The sequence below is a fragment of the Phacochoerus africanus genome, chromosome 2 (assembly GCF_016906955.1).
Source record: "Phacochoerus africanus isolate WHEZ1 chromosome 2, ROS_Pafr_v1, whole genome shotgun sequence".
NCBI lineage: Eukaryota > Metazoa > Chordata > Mammalia > Artiodactyla > Suidae > Phacochoerus > Phacochoerus africanus.
Window position 1 is genome coordinate 135,917,469 of NC_062545.1, and position 19,645 is coordinate 135,937,113.

General features: G+C 46.6%; 1 protein-coding gene and 2 long non-coding RNA genes across 11 annotated transcripts in view; all 3 read left to right on the forward strand.

Moving 5' to 3' along the window:
• The first annotated feature begins 874 nt into the window (after positions 1 to 874).
• Positions 875 to 5,126, forward strand: LOC125119585 (uncharacterized). The gene is made up of 2 exons (XR_007133121.1): positions 875 to 999; positions 3,535 to 5,126. It is a non-coding gene; the product is annotated as an uncharacterized LOC125119585 (long non-coding RNA).
• A 1,844-nt stretch (positions 5,127 to 6,970) lies between these two features.
• On the forward strand, positions 6,971 to 7,627 carry LOC125120768 (uncharacterized). Its single transcript, XR_007133354.1, has 2 exons — positions 6,971 to 7,001; positions 7,389 to 7,627. It is a non-coding gene; the product is annotated as an uncharacterized LOC125120768 (long non-coding RNA).
• The window catches only part of MEIS2 (Meis homeobox 2), a 208,985-nt gene continuing 196,894 nt past the window's right edge, over positions 7,555 to 19,645 (forward strand). For 2 of the 9 annotated variants that reach the window (XM_047766767.1, XM_047766769.1), the window contains exons 1-6: positions 8,450 to 8,542; positions 9,807 to 10,039; positions 11,569 to 11,710; positions 12,416 to 12,466; positions 13,497 to 13,547; positions 14,327 to 14,476. In XM_047766767.1, the coding sequence (XP_047622723.1) occupies positions 8,531 to 8,542; positions 9,807 to 10,039; positions 11,569 to 11,710; positions 12,416 to 12,466; positions 13,497 to 13,547; positions 14,327 to 14,476 (639 nt within the window). In that variant the 5' untranslated portion in view covers positions 8,450 to 8,530. Of the gene's footprint in view, positions 8,543 to 9,016; positions 9,114 to 9,806; positions 10,040 to 10,064; positions 10,231 to 11,568; positions 11,711 to 12,415; positions 12,467 to 13,496; positions 13,548 to 14,326; positions 14,477 to 19,645 lie in introns of those variants that run through there. The other 7 variants (XM_047766763.1, XM_047766766.1, XM_047766765.1 and 4 more) reach the window with 7 other exon arrangements.

Genomic DNA, 19,645 nt, shown 5'->3' on the forward strand with positions numbered 1-19,645 from the left:
TCCTTTGAAGCAACTGACACAGATCTTCCAGAGATGGGAGGAAAGAGAGAGATGGGGTGGGGGTGGGGGAATCCTAGAGTGGGCATTTTATGTAAATGAGTAAATTCGAAATGTAGTACAAATCCAGTATAGTAAAACTGACAGTTCTGACAGTATTGACAACATAAATATATGTTTGAACACTGCACTTTCAGACACTTAACCGATGAAGCAATAAAAAAATTCGACTACAATATTTCAAATAATCGACATTGATGTTTTGATACATCATTTTTATACTCCAAATCGATCTATCACTCTGGGGCTGGTCAATTTTAAGTAAAAATGGGCTGCAATTATTTGCACCTTGGCTAATGATAACCTAATAACAATCCTCAATTAATTACACCCAAACTGTGCTTTCTTCCTTCAGCATGGGAGTGGGAGGGGGCAAGTCTTGAGGGACAGAACCTATGATTGTGTCATCCTCTACTCTTCTTTCTATTGTATTTTTGAGATTATGGAGGGAGGATTTCAGAGTTGGGAAAAGGTCTTTGTGTGATCACATACACTGCAAGCTGAGGCCCTGTCACTTCAAGTAGCCACTGACTGGGTCTGTATTGGGGTCTTCACTCTTCCTTTGCAAGGTCAAAACTAAATTTAGGAAATTCAGTCATGAAGTTGAGAGAGTCTAACCGTCCCCCAGGCCATATCCCCCATCCTTTCCTCTGTTTCAAGGACTAGATGGAAGAGACTTGTTCAAAGGGAGGGCTGGAGATTTCTCCAAGGCTCAGTGTGTGTGTGTGTGTGTGTGTGTGTGTGTGTGTGTGAGTGAGAGAGAGAGAGAGAGAGAGAGAGAGAGAGGGAATTCTAATCTAAAGCACCCTATTGGAGTTGAATCTCTCCTTCCACCCCATCCTCTCTGACCGCTCCCCACACACCGCTGAGGGTGTACAGGTTACTGTGAAAAAAAGCCACAAGTAAGAAAGAAGACAAATCTCTTCTAGAAAGGAGATGCTGGTGAGTACCACATCCTCAAGCAAGTTCCCGCAGTCTCTGAGGCTTTTTCTTCTTTGCCCTGTGGGGTTTCCAGTGAGCTTCCCTCCTCTCCCTTTTTTCCCCCACTCGTATCCAGATTTGGTGTGGTGGTGGTGGAGGAGTGGGAGGATAAAGATAATTTAATTAAAAAAAAATTCTGGACAGGCCCAGGATACAAACTCTAGCAGTCCACAGTGCTGTAAAAATTCAGCGGGCAGGGGGTGATGGGTGGGGCGTCAGGCGCCCCCACTCTAGCCCTTTCCCGAAGGGCTGTCCCCATCCCTGCGAAGCCCCGACTCTTCCTCAAACTTGGCCTCCTGACCTAAAACTTAGCCGGACTCCACTAGCCGGGATTCTAGTGTCTGATTTCTTTCCTCCAAACTTCACAAATGCAGTTTAAGCCCCTCCAATCCACCGCCGGCTGAGACGCTGAGGCTTAAGCAACAGTGTGAAGCCACAGTAGGATGTGAATCAAAGGCAAAGGACGTGTGGGACCCACAGTGGGTGAAGGTAGGAGTCCTAGAAGAGCTCCCTCGCCGGAGCATCACCTGGTTCCGAGGGTATCAGCCTCTGACCGGGTCGTTCCAGTCGTCTGAGCTGCAAATGGTGGGAGCTAGAAAGCGGCGGCAGGACGAGAGGGAAAAGGGGAATAGCATCAAGACTGAGGAAGAGACCAGAGAAAGAGAAGGAGAGAGGAAGAAGAAGAGGACGAAGAGAGCGCGGGAAGGAGCCAGAGACAGAGCGGGCGCACGTCGCGCTTGGAGCCCCGCCAGATAGCGCTAGAGGGCTATTTATTGAAATACTCTCCTACCGCGAGATTGGGAAGCAGCTAAAATTGGGAGAAATAAGAAAAAAGAGAGAGCAAACAGGGGAAAAAACAATGGTTCTGCCCCGTCTTACTTAAGAAGATAAATTGTGGGGTGCTTTGTTGTCATTAATTGGGGGGGGCGACACGGTAAAATGCCTAAGTGGCAAAGGGACCAAAATCCAAAAATAAACAAAAAATCCCCCTCCCTCTCTTGATCCCAACTAGGAAGAGAGTGAGCAAAGTTAACAGGTAAGGAAGCAAATGGAATTCTTCCTAGAGCAACTTTCAGAGCTGCTGGTTTCACCGATGGAAAGGTCAAGAACAGTTCACAGGGATGAGCTGAGGTTTATAGAGAAGATATGTTTTTAAAGTAATAGATGGCTGCAAGGGGGTGGGGAGGGAGAGGCAAACGCATTATTGGAAATGCCAAATAAAATATATATCAAAAATTCCAACTGTCAGCCAGCAGGTCAGAGCAGAAAGAGCCCCTCTCTGTCTTCGTCCCAGCGATACTGAGTTCAGGGCTGTTTCTGCAGAGCTGCAGTCAAACTCCTTGAATAACAATTTATACTCTGGGAGGCTTGGAGAAGAAAGGTAGATTACAGAAATTCACTGTTGCATTCAAAACCCAAAGAACAGTGAAGCAGATAGAGAGAGAAGACCTAGTGACAGAGGTGGCCGCCAAAAAAGAGAGAAGGGGGAAGAGTAAAATAATTTGATTATTTTTTACTTGCTCAGGTCAATAATGTAAGAAAGAAAACTTTCAAATAATAGTTTAAAATACTGATTTGGTTTTATTCTAAAACTCCAGGCACCTCACATCTAACTTCTTATTTTAAAATTGCACTTTCTTTTCACCTGAAGGAATTTTTTGAATCAAAGTAATAATTAATATCTTTCTTCCAAACCAGCCAACAGAAACTCCACAAATAAAAATTAACCTTATAGAAAAAAAAAAACCCTGCTTAATCCAAAATACTCCAATTCAAAACATTAAAGTTACCAATAAGATAAAGGTTGGCTCTATTTGCTTCTCTAGCAAGGCATCAATTGTTTTAACTGTTGTAAGAAGACAAAAAGGATTTAAACACAGCGATTTTAATACACAGATTAACCCTTCAGACCTCACAGTTCTGAGGAATTTGAAGTTATCTGTGCTGAGGACACATAACTTTCCAGAAAAAAAAAAAAGTTGAAAAAAAAAGGGCACACAAGCTCCTTAAAGAAGAGGGACAAATTCACCTAAAATAAGAGTCTAGGTTCATAAATGTTCGTTTCAAATTGAATACTCTCCATAAAGTCAGTGCACTTTAAGAAACTATAGAGGGATTCAATTATTCTTTTAAAATCATAAATGTTCCCTATAATAGCATTTCATGTTGAGATGAAAAAATAAAAGGAAAAGTAGAAAAAAAGCAGTTCTCAGGAGTCTTGGGGATGCTCCAATAAGAAAGAGGTGATTAAAAACAGACCCTTAAATTTGAAAGGCCTGATTTCCCCTCCCATTCATCCCCACCCGATCAAGTCCCCTCCCTTTCACCTCTTTTTTTATACAGTGCCCCCACCTCCACTCTAGAGCTAAGTAGCCAATTTGGGATTCTGAAGAAATAGATTTCTGCATCCATATTTGTTCTGGGGCACTTGTAAAATGCGATTTGTAGAGGGTCTTTAGCCTTCTGATTGTCTTTGAATTGTTTTTACTGAAACAGATCTTTTGCAGTTAATGAGTCCCCACGCAGCTGGACAGCTCCTCTCGGACACTGAGAACTCTAACCCCAAAATGACCCCAATTTGACACCGCAAGATGAAATTTTACCGCCTGTTAAAACCATTTCCAGCCTGGGCAAAAGGAACTGACTGTTGACGGAGGTGTGTGCCGCCTTCTGCAACCCCCATCTAATGCCTGTCTCCCCAGCCTGCCCCACCTACTCTTCCTTTACCCCAAATGTGGGAGAGCAGATGAGCCTCGAAGCCCCGGTGGGGGTGCAGAGGCTGAGAATGGAGCAGCAGCATACTATCTGCCTAGACAATCAGAAAGCTTGTGCACCCCACTGCTTTGGAATAGCTTCTATCGGACTGCAAAATTGAGGGTTAGCGGAGCTCATGAAGTTCTTAAGTGTTTTTCATTTCTATTAACAAAACATCAGCAAGTTGGTGATTAAAAGCAACAGTCTTTTGAATTCATCAGATTGACCAAGAATCGACATCGTGAATCACCTCCAACTTGATCTGTGTGTAATTCACTGCATTTCGATGCTACTTTAAACTAACAGTTTCGTAAATTACATGCACCTAGGTAAGTGAAATCTCTTTAGTCGCATGAAATTTGGGGTTCTCCCCTTAAGCAACTGGCGAAGTTTTAAATGACAGATTTTTCCTCCAGGAGGACCTCACTTGTAACTAAGGTCTTTGGAGTTCATGATGATTGTTTGCTTGTTTTTTTTTCTTTTAACGGTATCTCAAAATGTCCTATTTCTCTCTCCCTCCCACATCTAACCAGACTGCCCCAGTTACTTGCTTTAATATATTCAATAAAATGTAAAAGAAGTTATGGAATATTAGAGAAAGAGAGAAAGAAAGAAAGGAATTTAGGTTAAAATGCCTTCTGCATTGCCCAAAGGATGAAAACACATGAAAACAGAGTTCAATTCTTTTTCTCTTGTAAAGCTCAAGATTATCATGGAATAACCAACCCATTACCAGCTGAACAACTGTTTGAAAATATAGAAATCATCGCTTGGTCTGAATTGTTTTTACTCAGATGCACTGTCATGGAAGCATTAAAAAAAAAAAACCTACTAATATACCTTTTTTAAATGAGGGCTGTAGGAATGCTACCTCACTTCACAGTATCATTATGAAAAGAAGCAATGGTTAAAAAAAAAAAAAAGCAGAAGGTAGCACGTTTGAACGTTTAAACTCTGCGATGCAGAGCTTCGAAGTTGATTTTTACAAAAGGGGGTTTATCAAGGAAATTGATTTTCTTTTTAAAAAGAAAAGTAATTGGCGCTTACTATACAAGATATTTAAAACAACAGTAATCCTATTGGCGACAACAAATACGCAATATTGAAAAAAAAAAAAAGAAGAAACAGTTAGAAGAGTAACAGCTGAAAAACTGAGTAACAGCTTAGCTAGCGGCATTGCAAGAGGACCATGGATCCACCAATATAGAGACCTTTGCAAAGTCGAAAATGCTCCGCAGCGAGACCAGTTTGGTTTTTTTCCTCTCTCATCCTTCCTGCCCTGGCTAAACTGAATTCGCATAATTGTTTCTTGTAATAAAATTCTGGAAGTCAAATTTTTCACTTCTTTTGCAACTTTTTTTTTACTCACCTTTTCTTATACGTCGACGAACAACTCAGCAACAAATAAGAAGGATGCTTTTAATCTTGGAGTCCTGGGGGGGGGAATGAGGGGGGGAGGACCCCCCCCCCCCCAACCTGCAGGTTTCTCACCGGTGGGCTCTTGCAGGCTTGAAGCCCGGATTCTGAGTGGCTGAAAACCTGGGGTAGACTCATCTCTCCCAGGCTCCGCGCGCGGGGCAGCCCCTGCTCCAGCCACCCTGGCAAATACCGAGTGGTCCGCGGCCCGGCTCCCTGACGCCGTGCTACCCTGGCGGCTGCCAGCCCCTCCGCACTATCTTTTTTTATATGTGAGGCCGATTTCCCGCAGACATCATTGTTATGATGGCTCATTTAATCAAACTGTTTAATTGCTCTGGTAATCACTATCATCATCACAGGTGCTCAATCATTCATCATTTTTGGAGGGCTTTATTGACCTCCGGAGCTCATTCCCCAGCCCTATTAAAACCGGGCCAAATTTCTCCTACTCCGCTTGGAGTCTCTGTAGGCTGCAACCTAAGCCCAGTTGAGAGTTGCCCAAAAGCTTACAGTGGGGGGGGGGGGGGAACGGGCAAACAAACAAACAAACAAACCTGTCTGCCTACTCTCTCTCCTACCCCCCCCCACCCCCAGACACTACATTATTCTCCTTGCGCCCTCGCTCCACCATCTCCCGGGAAGTCGGGTCAAAGCCCGGCGCAGAGGAGACGCTACTTTTTACTCTCCAGAATGGGTTCAAAGTTGGAAAAGGGGGCGGCTGCTGAGGAACAGTCTGCTTTCAATTCTCTGGGCCGGTGGCCCTTAGCCAGGGCGAGCGCAAGTTGTTGGGAGAGGGCACGCTCCCAGCTCTGGGCCGGCTGCTAGGCTGCCCAGAGCCTGGGGCCCTCGGGGTCTGCAGCGCCGCGCGCGCTGGGAGACCTTAGCTCCGCCCCTAGCTCCGGGCTCAGAGTGATTGACGCGCCGCTGCCGGGATAACCCGCCGCACGGAGGTGAGGCTGGTTGCAGCTCCAGCCACGGATTCGGCGAGACACCAGCTAAAACTACTTTCTATACAAATGATGAGGGGTAGTTACCTTCCTCCCCCCCACTCTCCTGGTTTTCATTTTTGGAAAACTTCATTCGGAGTCGGTCCCATCTTCTTGATCCCGCGAAACTGTCCGGTGCAATTAACAGTGCCGTTAGCCCGCGACACGGCGCCCTGGCCTCTGTGCCCCAGGCGACCACAACAAAGCTGGGCAGGGAGTGCCGGCCAGTCCTCGCCAGGCACCACTCTCTCTCTCTCTCTCTCTCTTCCTCTCCAGTGCTTCCCAGCTCTAAGTGGGATCCACTTCGGAGGCGCACACAAGTCGTGCACGCGCGTACACACACATATACACACACACACACACTCCCTTTGGCAACATCAGAGAACATCAAACACCCAAATGACTCCCACCCCACTTCCTCTCTCCTGATTCCACCGCGGCCCCCAAAGACTCTCCAGGGTGGCCCCTTGTCCGCACAGCTTGGAGCGTGTGCTCTTTGAGTTAAGCTGGTCTCCTCTCGTCTGGGGCGGGGAGTGGGGGGGATGGAATGTAGACAACAAGCGTCCTGGATCTGCACAGGAAAGAAAGTACCACTTAAAAACAAAACTCTAGTCGGACGGTGGTACGGTCTGCAGATTCTGCAGTCCCTGGGTGAAAGCAAAAAAAAGAAAGATTAAAAAAAGAGAAAAGAAAAAAAAGCCTTCGGGGCACGAAAGTCCGCTGGCAGAGGAGTAGGGGCTCGCGGAATTAAAAGGAACAAAAGCAAGAGCGCCATGCCAAACGTCCCCGTCACGACCCCGTTAGGCAGGAGCCGGGAGTGATGGGGAAATGACCTAGAAGTAAGTTTAAAAAAAAAATAAAAAATCTGAGGCTGTACCGTACTTTCCCTCTGGTTTTCTGCAGTTTTCCTCTCTGCGCTCTCCCTGTCCTCTTCATTCTCATTCTCTCTCTCCCCCCTTCTCTCCCTCCTTCTGTTCTCACGTGCGCGCGCGCGCACACACAGGCACGCGCGCGCGCGAACACACACACACACACACACACACACACACACACACACACACTCACTCCTCTTCCTCCCTCCTTCCCCCCACCTCCCCCCGCGCCGTCCCCGCGGAGGAGCAGCCTCGCTGATTTGCTCGGGTCTACCAGGTTCCTGCCTCCCCTCCCCCCCTCCCGCCCCCCCCACCCCAGTCTCTCCCGCCCCCCCAACCGGGGCAGTCCGATCGCACTCGCTGCATATCAGAGGCTCCGCGCGGCGCGCTCCTCCTCGCTCCCGCTCCCCACTCCCGGGATGTGTCTCCGCCGTACGACGGGCTATGGCCACCACGACTTCCGGGTTCCGTCATTTCGTTCTCCCGCCGCCGACCCGCGCCGCCAAACTGAGGCTCTTCTATAAGCCAGGCAGCAGCCAACCTGCCAACACCTACTGACACTCACTCATCTCCCAGAGAGAGAAAGAGAGCGCGAGAGAGCGAGCGCGAGAGAGCGAGCGCGAGTGAGAGCGAGCGAGCGAGAAAGAGAGAGAGGGAGAGACAAAATACCTACCAGGAAAGGGGGGGAGGAAGTCCAATTTTTGCAAACTATTCATTTTTTTTCTTGATTTTTCCCCCCTTGCTTTCTTTGAACGATACTTTAAAGAGAGAGGATCATATTATATATACCGCGGGGGCAAAGCTAAACGAGGGGGGAGGGGGGAGGAAAAAATTCAAGAAGCAGAAACCCCTCGCGGAGTTTACTGGAAGAAAAAAAACGGGTCTGAAAGATTCCTCCTCTTCATCATCATCAACCATCATTCATTCACTACCTTGACATTCCGGGCTTTGATTGACAGCTGGAGTGGCAAAAAGCCATGAAACACGACAGTTCGGTTACATGTGGGCTGCTGACGGGCCGCTCGTAACCTTCAGTTCGGGGGCTTGACAATTTTTTTTTTCTTCTTTTTCTTCTTTTTCTTTTTCTTCTTCTTTTTTTTTTTTTTCCAACTGAGGGGAAGAGAAGAGAAAGAGGGGGAAAGGAGGACCGAAGAGGAGGAGGAGGAGGAGGGGAGGGGGGAGGAGGAGGTGGAGGAGGAGGAGGAAGATCAGGAGGAGGAGGAAGAAGAGGAAAAAAGAGAAAAAGAAGAAATATCACAGGAAAAAAAAAAAACTTCGTTGTGTTGCCTGGGCTTTTTTTTTTTTTCTTTCCCTAAAAATAACATATTGGAGAATTGGGAGAAGTCTCCTTGGTTTGGAAAAAAAAAAAAAAAAAAGGAATCTTCAGCCTAGATCACTTTCTTATCCGGACTGGGATATTAAATATACGACACATCCAGGAGTTTATTGGAGCGCAGACTGATGGCGCAAAGGGTAGGTTTAAATCTCCAACACTTACCTAGATATAAATCCTCTCCTAAGAGGGGCCTGTCCCGCTGCCTCCTCTCCCTTCAACGCTGCTGCTGCTGCTCGCTGCTTGATGATGGCGGCCAGTATTTAAAAAAATAGCAGCAAAATTATTCATCGGCTTCTTTCCCCCCCGTGCCTCTGCGTGTGTGCGAGTGTGTGTGCGTGCGTGTGTGCGTGTCTGGGCGCGCGTGTTTCAGCGCTGTGCGAGCGGGCGGGCGGCGAGTGCGTGTGAGTGGTGTGTGTGTGTGTGTGTGTGCGAGTGCAATTGTTACACGCTTTCGCCTCGCTCCAGCTTTTACCCCAGCAGCGCGATTCCCCCGGTTCTCCTGCTGCCGCCGCTGCCGCTGCTGCGCCGCTGCCGCCGCTGCTCCCGCGGCTCCGGGCGGGCACCGGCTGCGTAGAAGCCGCCGCCAGGGCCGCCGCTGGGGCCGCGCTGCCGCAGCCGCTGCGCGGCCGCCTAGACTAGCCTGGGCTGCTTGTTTTGTCTCTGAAATTGACAAGGACGCAGGGAATCCGCTGCTAAATAATGTTTCTGGTAACTTTCACGTTATTCCCCTCCCACCCCCCCCCACCCTCCGCTCCCTGCCCCCGGGGAGGCACTGGCCCCAGTCTTCCCTCGTCCTCGGCGTTCTCTTCCTGATTATTAGCGTTTTTCTTCTCTTTATTTTGTTTCATTTCGCCTTTTGATTTATTGGATCCTCTGGAGGAGGCGAAGGGGGGTTAGGGGTGGGATCCGGGGCTTCCTCCTCACACTAACTCCACTTCTCCCTCGGTTGGCTCGCTACGGTTCTGCTGCCTCTGGCCGGAGCGGGACCTCCCGGCGCCGGCTCAGCCCCCGGCCTCACCGCCCCCTCTCCCGGCTCTAAACGCTGCTCTCGGTTCATAATTTTTCATTTTTTTTAAAAAAAATTTAAGAACACCCCCCCATCCCCAACTTTCAACTCCGTTGTTTCGGCTGGTTTGGTTTCTTGTATGTTCAACTTGTGCTCGGTACTCTTCTCCTTTCTGACTTTGTTTTTATTTTTATTCTCCTCTCTCTTCCTCTCCCGTCCCCTCCCCCCGCCTCCTCCTCCTCCCTTCTTTCCTTCCCTTTCTCCCCGTCTCTCATTCTATTCCTTCCTCACTTCTCTCCTCGCTCTCTTCTCCCTACTTCTTTTCCTGTCTCCCCTCGCTCTCCTGGTTCTCGATCACCTCCTGCGCCCCCCGCCCCTTTGCCGGGTTCTGCCAGTACGATGAGCTGCCCCACTACGGCGGGATGGACGGAGTAGGGGTGCCTGCTTCCATGTACGGAGACCCGCACGCTCCGCGGCCGATCCCGCCGGTTCACCACTTGAACCACGGACCGCCGCTCCACGCCACGCAGCACTACGGCGCGCACGCCCCGCACCCCAATGTCATGCCGGCCAGCATGGGATCCGCTGTCAACGATGCCTTGAAGCGGGACAAGGACGCGATCTATGGGTAAACTAACCCCCACCCCTCCTGGCCCAGCATACCGTGTGTGAGGGTGTGTGCGAGTACGTGTTTGTCTCTGTGGGGGATGAGAAGGGTGGACGACCAAGTGGGGAGTTGTTTCTCCTTAGGGTAGGGGGGCGGAACCGCTTGCCTGAAGAAAGGACAGCGAAGGGGGCCTGCTTTTCTACCTCTTTAATGTAAGTCCGGGGGCGAGTGGGCTTCTTTCAACCCCACGGCCCCGTCACTCCGGACCCTACAGCGGGGAGTGACTGAGTCCTCAGAATCTTGCCAGGGCCTTCTCCCGAAGGACGGGATTCCTGGCCAAAGGACGCAGAGCTGGTCCTTTCAGGCTCCATAACAGAGGCCTTGACGAAGGAGAAAGTTTCTTGCTGCTGAGGAGCAACTTTTTTCTCTTTTCTGTTTCCTACCGAGAGCCTGGGAATCACTAAATGCTGCTTGAGCTAGGATCAGGGCTGCTTCTGTCGGCCAGGAAGTCCTAATCACTCTCTTCTTAATTCTCTGTAAATAAAGGGGGCAGACCTTGAAGTGCAGCGGGGTGGAAGGGACTGCTGCTTGCAGAGAGCCGCTCTTAGGGAAGTTGGGGAGACGGCTGGGAATTATTTTAAATGCTAAGAGAACTCGGGGAGGGATGGGGGTGCATGGGCGAAACATATCCCACTCCAGCTCTGCCAGCTGAGGGTAGGTGGGGAAGGCTGCGGGATGCCAGAGGGGAGGGGACGACAGCAACTGTGCCTGAAGCCAGAGGCCGCAAGCATCCCAAGTGTAGCTAAACCGCCCGGAGGAACACAAAGGGCAGACGCGCACGCACACTTCCAAGTTTTAACACTCGATTTATTTATTTTTGACTGCTAAAGAAATGTGGTCTCTGGAAGGAAGCTCTTCAGCGTGTACCACTCCTATTATTTTGGCCCCCACACGCAGGGCTTTATTAGGAGGGGAGCAAACAAGTTTATATATCGAAGAGGGTGGAGAGGTTAGACGAGCACTCTCTTCGATTTAGATGGAGAAAATATCACTCAGGGTGTGTGTGTAGATGAACCGTGGGCATCCTCTGAAATGCCCATTAAGACGCAGAGTTAAAGCAATGCTGGATTTCACAGAGTGTTCCTCTCTTGGGAGGTCAGGGCAGGGTCTCAGCGGTTGGTGGAGCGGCCTCTGTAGTGTGGGGAGTGGGTCTGGATCAACTCCGGGCTCCAGACTGCCTGAGCTCTTTGGATCTTTCATTACGTTCCAACCGAGGCTCTATTTCCTTGGCGGGCTAAAGTGGCTAGAGGCTTCTCAGACCAGATCTGAGGGAGTCCTGAGCCGAAGGAAAGGGCCCGGTCGTTCCCCCCCACCCCCTTTCTGTTTCTGGCCCAGACTCCGCTGGCTGAGGAAGGGTTGTAAAGTGTGGTGCGTGCCTGTTGTATTAAAGAAGGAATCCGAACCCTCCAAACTTGTTGATTACAGTTCTTGCTCCTTCCCCTCTGCACCCCGTCTCCGTGTGTGTGTCTCTGCGTGGCGCTGCCCGTTAGGCACCCGTTGTTTCCTCTGTTAGCTCTGGTCTTTGAGAAGTGCGAGCTGGCGACCTGCACTCCCCGAGAACCCGGAGTGGCCGGCGGAGACGTCTGCTCCTCCGACTCCTTCAACGAGGACATCGCGGTCTTCGCCAAGCAGGTCCAACCTTCTTGACCCACTCCCCCTCCTGCAGCCTCCCACTCCCCCTCCCCTCCCCTCCGAGCTTTACTTGAAAGAGGAGGAAGAGGCAGGGACACCCGATCTGTTTCTCCGGCCCAGTCCGCGCTCTAAGCCTCCTCCCCATCCTTGAGCCTGGAGGCGAATTGGAAGAGGAGATAAATATGGGTGTTTGTTTTTCCCCCCAGCCAGGAATACAGGGGCTCGACCCTCGAATTAAAGTTGACCTGCTCCTAATCTGGGGCTTGGCCTTTTCCCCCGCCTGCAGCTACTTGAGCCAGAATTGGGGATAGGGGTTCGAGGGCCCCAAGAGCGCCCAGGAGGGAAGGAAGCTGGGCGCCTCTCGGGGCGATAGGCGCCGGCGCGGAGGTGAAGGAGGCTTCGAAGCCCAGCCGCGTGGACGGCAGGAAGGAGGTACCCCGGCCCACAGAACGGCCCGGAGTCCTCGGCTACAGCTTAGCGGTTCCCGGTTCCCCTTCATGGGGCCAGGACCTGAAGGCCCTGATTCTTTTCCAGGCCTCCACTCTTTTAAGGCACTAGTTTGTTTCAGGTATTTTACCAAAGCCCCTCGCCTCTTCGCCACTGCCCTTTCACCATCCCCGCGCACACACTACAGTTTAGGCGGTTGACAGGGTTTTTCTTTTACAAGGAGCGGTAATTCATGCTGCCTTTCCCTGCTTCCTATAGGTTCGCGCCGAAAAGCCACTCTTTTCCTCAAATCCAGAGCTGGACAATTTGGTAAGGTTCACCGTCGCTTGCCTTTCCCCAGCCTGGGCCCCCTCCCTTGACCAGAAGCACCCGTCCAGCCCCAGAGCTCCAGGGGGTTCGGGCCGAGCCCTCTGGAAGTTACCAAAGCGCCGGGGAGGAAGACAGGAGCTGGCAGCCCCCGCCAGGGAGCGGGGAATAAGGGCGGGTTGGACGTCGGGAGGAGCAGAGCCCAGGGCGGCAGCTTGCGGGGACGCGACGCCGGGAGCGCCGGCAGGGGATGCGCCCCAGGTCTCGGCCCCGGGAGTGAGGCGGCGAGGAGGGAGTTGTTTCCTCTGTTTGCTGGGGCAGGCGGTCGGGCCCGGGGCAGCTGACCCGAAGGAAGTAACCACTGGCGCGACGGAGGGCGGGCCGGGGAGGTGGGGAGTGGGGTGGGGGGTGGGGTGGGGTGAGGTGGGGTGGGGGGCAGGCCGGCGCAGGCCACTTTTAGGTGCGATTCTTTTGCTAATTTGCGCGATTTCAATATTAAAAGTAGTTAAATCCGCTTTCAAAGGCCCTGCCTCACCATTCATCTTGAGTATTTCCTTCTTTAGTAAGGACGGATTTCGCAGGGTGTGCGGTTCTAAAAAGCTTTCTCTCTCCCCTGAGAAGCGACTTTTTTTTTCTTTCTTTCTCCCTTTTTTTTCTTTTCTTTCTTTCTTTCTTTTTTTTTTTTTCTTTTTTAAAATTTGGCCTGAGGTCGAGGAAGGAGACGGTGAAAGAGGACTCAGGCGGGGAAAGAAGGCCTGTCCCTAGGAAAGCAGCCCTTACAAATAGCTCCGTTAACATGAGGTGCAAAGACATCAAATGCTTCGGCTCAGGTTGAGTCGGAGTCCTACTCCGTAGCCAATGAGCCAGAGATGATCCGTAATCACTTGGTTTTTCTGACGATTTCTTAATGTGTGGGTTTTTGCCAGGCCAGTTGCCTGCGTCTTCTCCCCAGTCCAGTTCCCTGACCATCCCCCATTATAAACCTCACGGGGGTCACCGAGCCTTAACTCCTCACTCTGAACTTTTCTTTCAGATGATACAAGCAATACAAGTACTAAGGTTTCATCTTTTGGAGTTAGAAAAGGTAAGAAGGAAACGACACTCCCCGCTTTGATTTAGTCACTTCCTTCTCCTGGTCGAGTCGGGATGTTTTTAAACAAACCTCCAGTCTGAGGAGTTTGAGCACCTGGAGAGATTTTGAGGAACTTGTTACCAAGTCCTCCTTCAAATTGCTCCTCAATCCAGGGGCTCAGAGGATGAGTGAATTAGGACAGCCCTGCCTTTTCAAGTAGCCACTCCTCCCCCCCTTTCCCCCCAGGCATTCAGGATTATTTTGAAATGCAGCAAACCATTTGTGTTACTGGACGTCCAGCCTGCTTGCATCTCTATTAGGCCCAGAGCGGGTGTTAGGTGCAAGCAGAGGGAATCATCCTCGCTAGGGTGTCTTTACATTGCTCTATGGCTCAATCACTTTCCCCTGGAAACATAGAGAATTCCCAGCTTATTGAATGGCAAATGCTAATGTTGTTCCAGTATTCTAACATTTTGATGTTATCATCAAATCGGATTTTCCTCCCTGGACTCCAAGTCTGAACCCAGTTGCTTCCAGTCCTTCTTCTGCCCCCTTCACTGTAACTTGTTGCTCAGGGAAGTCTCTGGAGAATAATATCTGCTACAACAATTGCTCTATTGTTTCCTCGCCTTCAACTATTACACCCATTAATTAGAATTAGTTTGGAAGACATGGCACTGTTGCTCTTTCCAAATGTAAGCTTGCAACCTGGTATTTTTTTTCCCTTGAAAAATGAAACAAAACAACAACATCAACAATTCGAGCTGAACCCTCCACCATTACCCTCCTAGGTCCATGAACTGTGTGATAACTTCTGCCACCGGTACATTAGCTGTTTGAAGGGGAAAATGCCTATAGACCTTGTCATTGATGAAAGAGACGGCAGCTCCAAATCAGATCATGAAGAACTTTCAGGCTCCTCCACAAACCTCGCTGACCATGTAAGTCTGTGAGCCTTTGGCATTCATTTAAGACCACTGGGCAAGGCAATTTTTAAAAAATTTGTTGTCACCTCTAGCTCCATGACTTAGTTGTCTTTTTAAATAATTTAGTCTCTCTGGGGGTCTCTTTCATACTGTTTCTGCCAATACCTTTCACCTCTGTTTCCCCTTTCTTGGACCCCATCCTTATTTATGTGGAGAATGGCATTGGGGGGGGGGCACAGGAGTTGATAGAGTGATTTGTGCTCTTCATGTGTAAAGTTTCCTGGATTTGGTGACTTGAGTGTTAGCAAATTGTCTGTTTGATATGGTGGCTGCTGCCTTTTCTGCTTTCTCAACTCTGTAATCAGTGCAGCAGGGAAAGAGTCAGGAAATCTAAGCTGGACAAGATGGGGAGAGAGGACTGATGGAAAAGAGAATTGAGGAGGGAGGGCTGATACCCTCGTCTCTCACAGAGATGACAATTCTGAGAATTATTGGCAGTCTTGCATTGCATTCGAAATAAAAGGAATGAACACATTTTAGTTCTCAGAGTTTTTGCTGTATAGAAACTTATTGTCAGTATATGGACTTATTGCCAAGGCCCGAAGTATCTTCATAATAAAAGACAGTAACCTTGATGAAACAAACATTAACAATGTATTAGAGAAAGCTGAAGGGAGTTGTGATTGAGTAATAATAGGTTAGTGGTTGAATTTTAACACTGAAACAGTTGGTGAATGAGGACAGAGAGTGTAGTAAGGAGGGACTGTGTGTGTTAGGCCAGGAAGGGAGATTTCTTTTATTCTCTCTGTTTTTAATCTTATTTTGGAACCCATCTAGTGAGTCTGATGCTTAAAAAAAAAAAAAAAAGCATATGTAGTGAGATTGAAAATTTGAAAAAGAAGCAAAGAGAAGAAAGATTGCAGCTGGTAGGCAAGGCAAGAGTGGCGAGGTTAAAGAGTGGGTGTGAACAGCAGTTTATTTATAGGAACTCAAGCCTGGGGGTGGGGGACAGGGTGTCTATAGATTACAGTCAATTAAACTCACAACCTAAATGATATAGGCTATCGGCTAATAACTTGGTGGCTGAAATATTAATTTAACATTCTGTGGAGTTAAATGAGCATCGGAACTTGAAGGCCATTTGTACCACTATCCTTACCTCCCATCCTTGGGTGTTAAAAGGAATGAGATGAGATGCCTTGAGAATAAGTTTCTCCTCCTCCTGCCCCCCAAAGTTTTGAAAATATACAGTCACAGATTTTTATTATTAGCCAGTGTGCTATGTGGAAAGAACACACAGAGCTTAAGAACAAAAGTCAAAAAAAGAAAAAAAAAAAAAAAGAAAGAAAAGAAAACCTCAGTCCCAAAGTCCAGTTCTGAGATAGAATAAATACCACAGTGTTGAAAGCTCCTGTGCCTGTCCTTACTCCTGGTGTTTTTCATCACGATGGGAGAAACTTTGGGGAACTCTTTCATATATTGAATGTATTAACTGAAATCAGAAGGGTGCAACAAGCAGCTATGGAAAGTTTATTTGCTGATATGTGTCTATACAATGTATGATTGTAGTCCATGAGGCATGACACTATCTTAGAAGTATTCTTGTTGTTGTTGTTGTCATCATATATTTGTTTATGTTCATTGCTTCCTGTTACTAAATTCACCTGATCTTGCACTACTGGGGGGGACTGGGAAGGAATCTAGTTATACAGTTTGTAGAATGAGAAGTTCACAGTTGTCTGAAGCCAAAAGCTTTTCTTGTGGCAGTTCCAAGGGGTCTTGACTACTTGGTTTTCTAGAACAGTTTCTTGGCAACTGTCTTTTCAAGTGGATGTATGGAACTAGAGCATGCTGATGTTTACATAGAAGAGATAAGATAAACGAGGCTGTTTAGAGTATTGGCTGGTAGATGATGCCAACTTATGGAAGTATTGTAATATTAAATTACACTCAAGAAGGAAGTTGTACCTAAGAAGATAGTGCTTTAACAATGTAACAATCATCATCTTCAGATAAAAGAGTCAGCTGTAACATTTGTGGCATTTCTTTTAGGCCCCCAATCAAGTAAATATGACAACTGATTTATTTTGAACCCATGAGGGCTTGCCACCTCAGTGGGCATCATAATTCAAAGCCTTTTATTTCCTAGAGTCTGAACTATAACATTTTTACTTTAGCCCCCTGCTATTTGTTTTGAAAGGAAGCCATAATTTGTTCCACCAGCAAACCGAGTGGGAAATGGTGAAGTTTGCCCCAGACTTGAATTTTATGCAGGAGGTGAGAGAAAACCTTGGAGAGTTTCTTACCACTTTTGATACTTCTCTACCATAGGTATATAGAATCCATTCATTTCCAGCCACCTGCTCCCCTCCCCCAGCAAAATGAGTCCTCTTATGCTTCAGTGTCTTGTGCAAGCTTACCCTCCTCCCTCCATCCCTACCCCAGCCACAAAAAAAGAAAAAATACATCAGACCCATTACCTGAAAAGTGGTACAAGTGGGACATTTTCAGCATGTAAATGTGTCCAATTTGAATCTCCAGGTTTACTTTTTCATTTGCTTTGATATGCATATTTAATACATTGCCCCAGGCTGGATCTCATTTGGTGCACACTGGTGCCGGGGTTATGATGAGCCACTTCAGAAGGACCAAGACAGCGTGTTGTTTTCTCTGGTTTATCTGTTGGCCCACTATTCTGATCTACTGGCGTCCTCGTGGTTTTATTTGCACATGAAATGCTGAGAGCATTTCAACTTATTGGCTATGAATAATGACAGCTAAAAAAGAAGTGTAGTTTAATTTGTTGTGTGCCAAGGTTTCTCTTCTGGAGGTGACAGTTTGTGACAGCTGTTTGACACCCCCAAAACACATACACCTCTATCCTTATTAAGTGGTATCAAGCTACTTTGTGTGCATGTGTATGTGAGTGAATGAGTGTGTGTGTGTGTGTGTGTGTGTGTGTGTTCAAGGAAGAAGCAGACAGGGAGAGAGAGAATGAAAGAGAAAAGAAAGAACAAGTGTGTGAGTCTGTGTAGTGGAAAGCAGAGAGAGAAGCATCAGGAGCAGAAATTAGGTACCAAAATAGCTTTTAATTTTGTTATTAAAAAATTAAAAAATAGAAATGTATAAGAGTAATTTATAGAAATAGCTGAAAAGCAAGTATTTTTGGCAAAGTTTTAATACTGAGTTTTATATACTATTACTTAGTAAATCCGGCTATCATGCTGATTTCACATTGCATAATTTTATGTAAATAATCCGATGTGACATAGGTGCATTAAGACAGCCATAATGCCTTACCTCCTATATATTACATTCAGGAAAGATACTGAATTTGTTCATTTCTTATTGACTCTTACATGATGGGCATAGTGATAAACGTAAGTTTGGGATTAAATAGAAAATAAAATTTGCAACATTGGCTACTGTTTTGTCATGTTTAGTATATTCATAGTGAATGCCTGCTAATATTTTTAACATAAAGCATTTTCCCTTCTATTCTTATTATAACATAACAGTAATTGTTATGGGTAAGAAACAGCTATTGCAGTATTCTTTGGAATATATTGGGGGAGAAAAAAATATGATGGTGAAAAGAAATAGAACTATTTTCCTGCTGCAGTTCATATTAAGCTTCCCAGACTTTCAAATTTATTATGTTTAAAATAAACATGTCAAGAAACCAATTCTTTTTTTTTTAAAGTTTCAACTTGAAAACTGTTGTAGAATAACCATGTTTTTTCTAGTCTGTAGTATTTCTGAATAGTAGGTGTTATCTATATTTTTTACTTTACCAAATTTTAGATCATCTTTAGATCTAGAGCAGACAGATGAAATATGTATATTTGTATGTGAAGATTACCTATCTTTAGATCAAGTTTAGATAAGCGAAATATATTTGAAATTTATTCTCTCACCTAAGCTCCATTCACCTGAAGTGCGTACAGTTATGTTGTTATTCCCAATTAATGTTCATAAGGAACTACACATTTTTTTTTGGACGTATTAAGTATAGAGAAGAAAATAGAATTATATCTACTAACAGTGAATGGGAGGTGCCTTAAAATTGACTGGCTCTGATAATCTGACTAACAAAAGAAAAATTATTTTCATTTCTATGAAAGCCGTAATTTAAGTGAAGATATACTATTGTATTCTTTTGTATTTCTGAGTATGTCAAATGTATTTATGTCTAGGCAGTTTTTTAAAAATGGATTAAGTCAGAGGGGAGAACCCCCAGAACCTTGTTCTGGACAGAATACAGGCAAGTGTCTTAAAAAATCAGCTGAGAGTGGGCAGCAAGGAGAAAGGGAAGTTTGATTGATTGGCCTATAGACTATCAAGAGCGAAAAAGAGACTTGAAAATAATATTAATAATATGATTGAGTTATTTTATCAGAGAGTTTCTTATGTTCTAGTGTAAGATGAGACCTCATGATATGTCATCCAAGGGCTCTGGGTATCTGTTTTAGAAAGTTCTACCTCTGAGCTGTCCACTAACTCAAGGAGATGTTGCTAGGGGGCATGGGTTTCTGTTGTTGCCGTCATGTAGTTTCTGGTGGTTGATGACTTTTCTGTCAACTTCCCATCAAGAATCATTATGTTAGTGAAATCATTTAGGTTGTGCAGTTGGAGAATGCTTTCAGTGTAACTGTGACAAGATGGAATCAAACCAAGGTGCACTTGACAATCATGGGCATTCACTATGGGATTAACGTTTTGATATTTCAGAAATTCATTTCCCATTTTTTTTCAGGCTGACCCTTTTATGGAATATCCTCACACAATTCAGAATTAGAGGAAACATTGTATAACATGATAGTGCACCAACAATAGAAGACATTTCTATCTTCTCTAAAAGTTACTCCATTAGACAGAGGAGGAATCATTTGCAAAGAGTACTTGCCACTCTGTGAGAGATGCTCACATATTAAGCCCCAGAACTTAATAGAGAGGGGAAGCAGGGAAATGAGAGAGAGAGACCCTGGCTCTATTTACATTTTTAAAGAGTGAGTACGTGTTCTGAAAGCACACACAGTTCTCCTGAGTTCTTGTGTCAACTTTTGAATAACGAAATTGAAATTCCAACATTTTTTTCCAAACAATGCAATTAACATTTTTAACTTTTGCGGGCTTGAATAAGTCTTCATCTTATTTTTAAAAATAGTTTGTGCATAATATTAA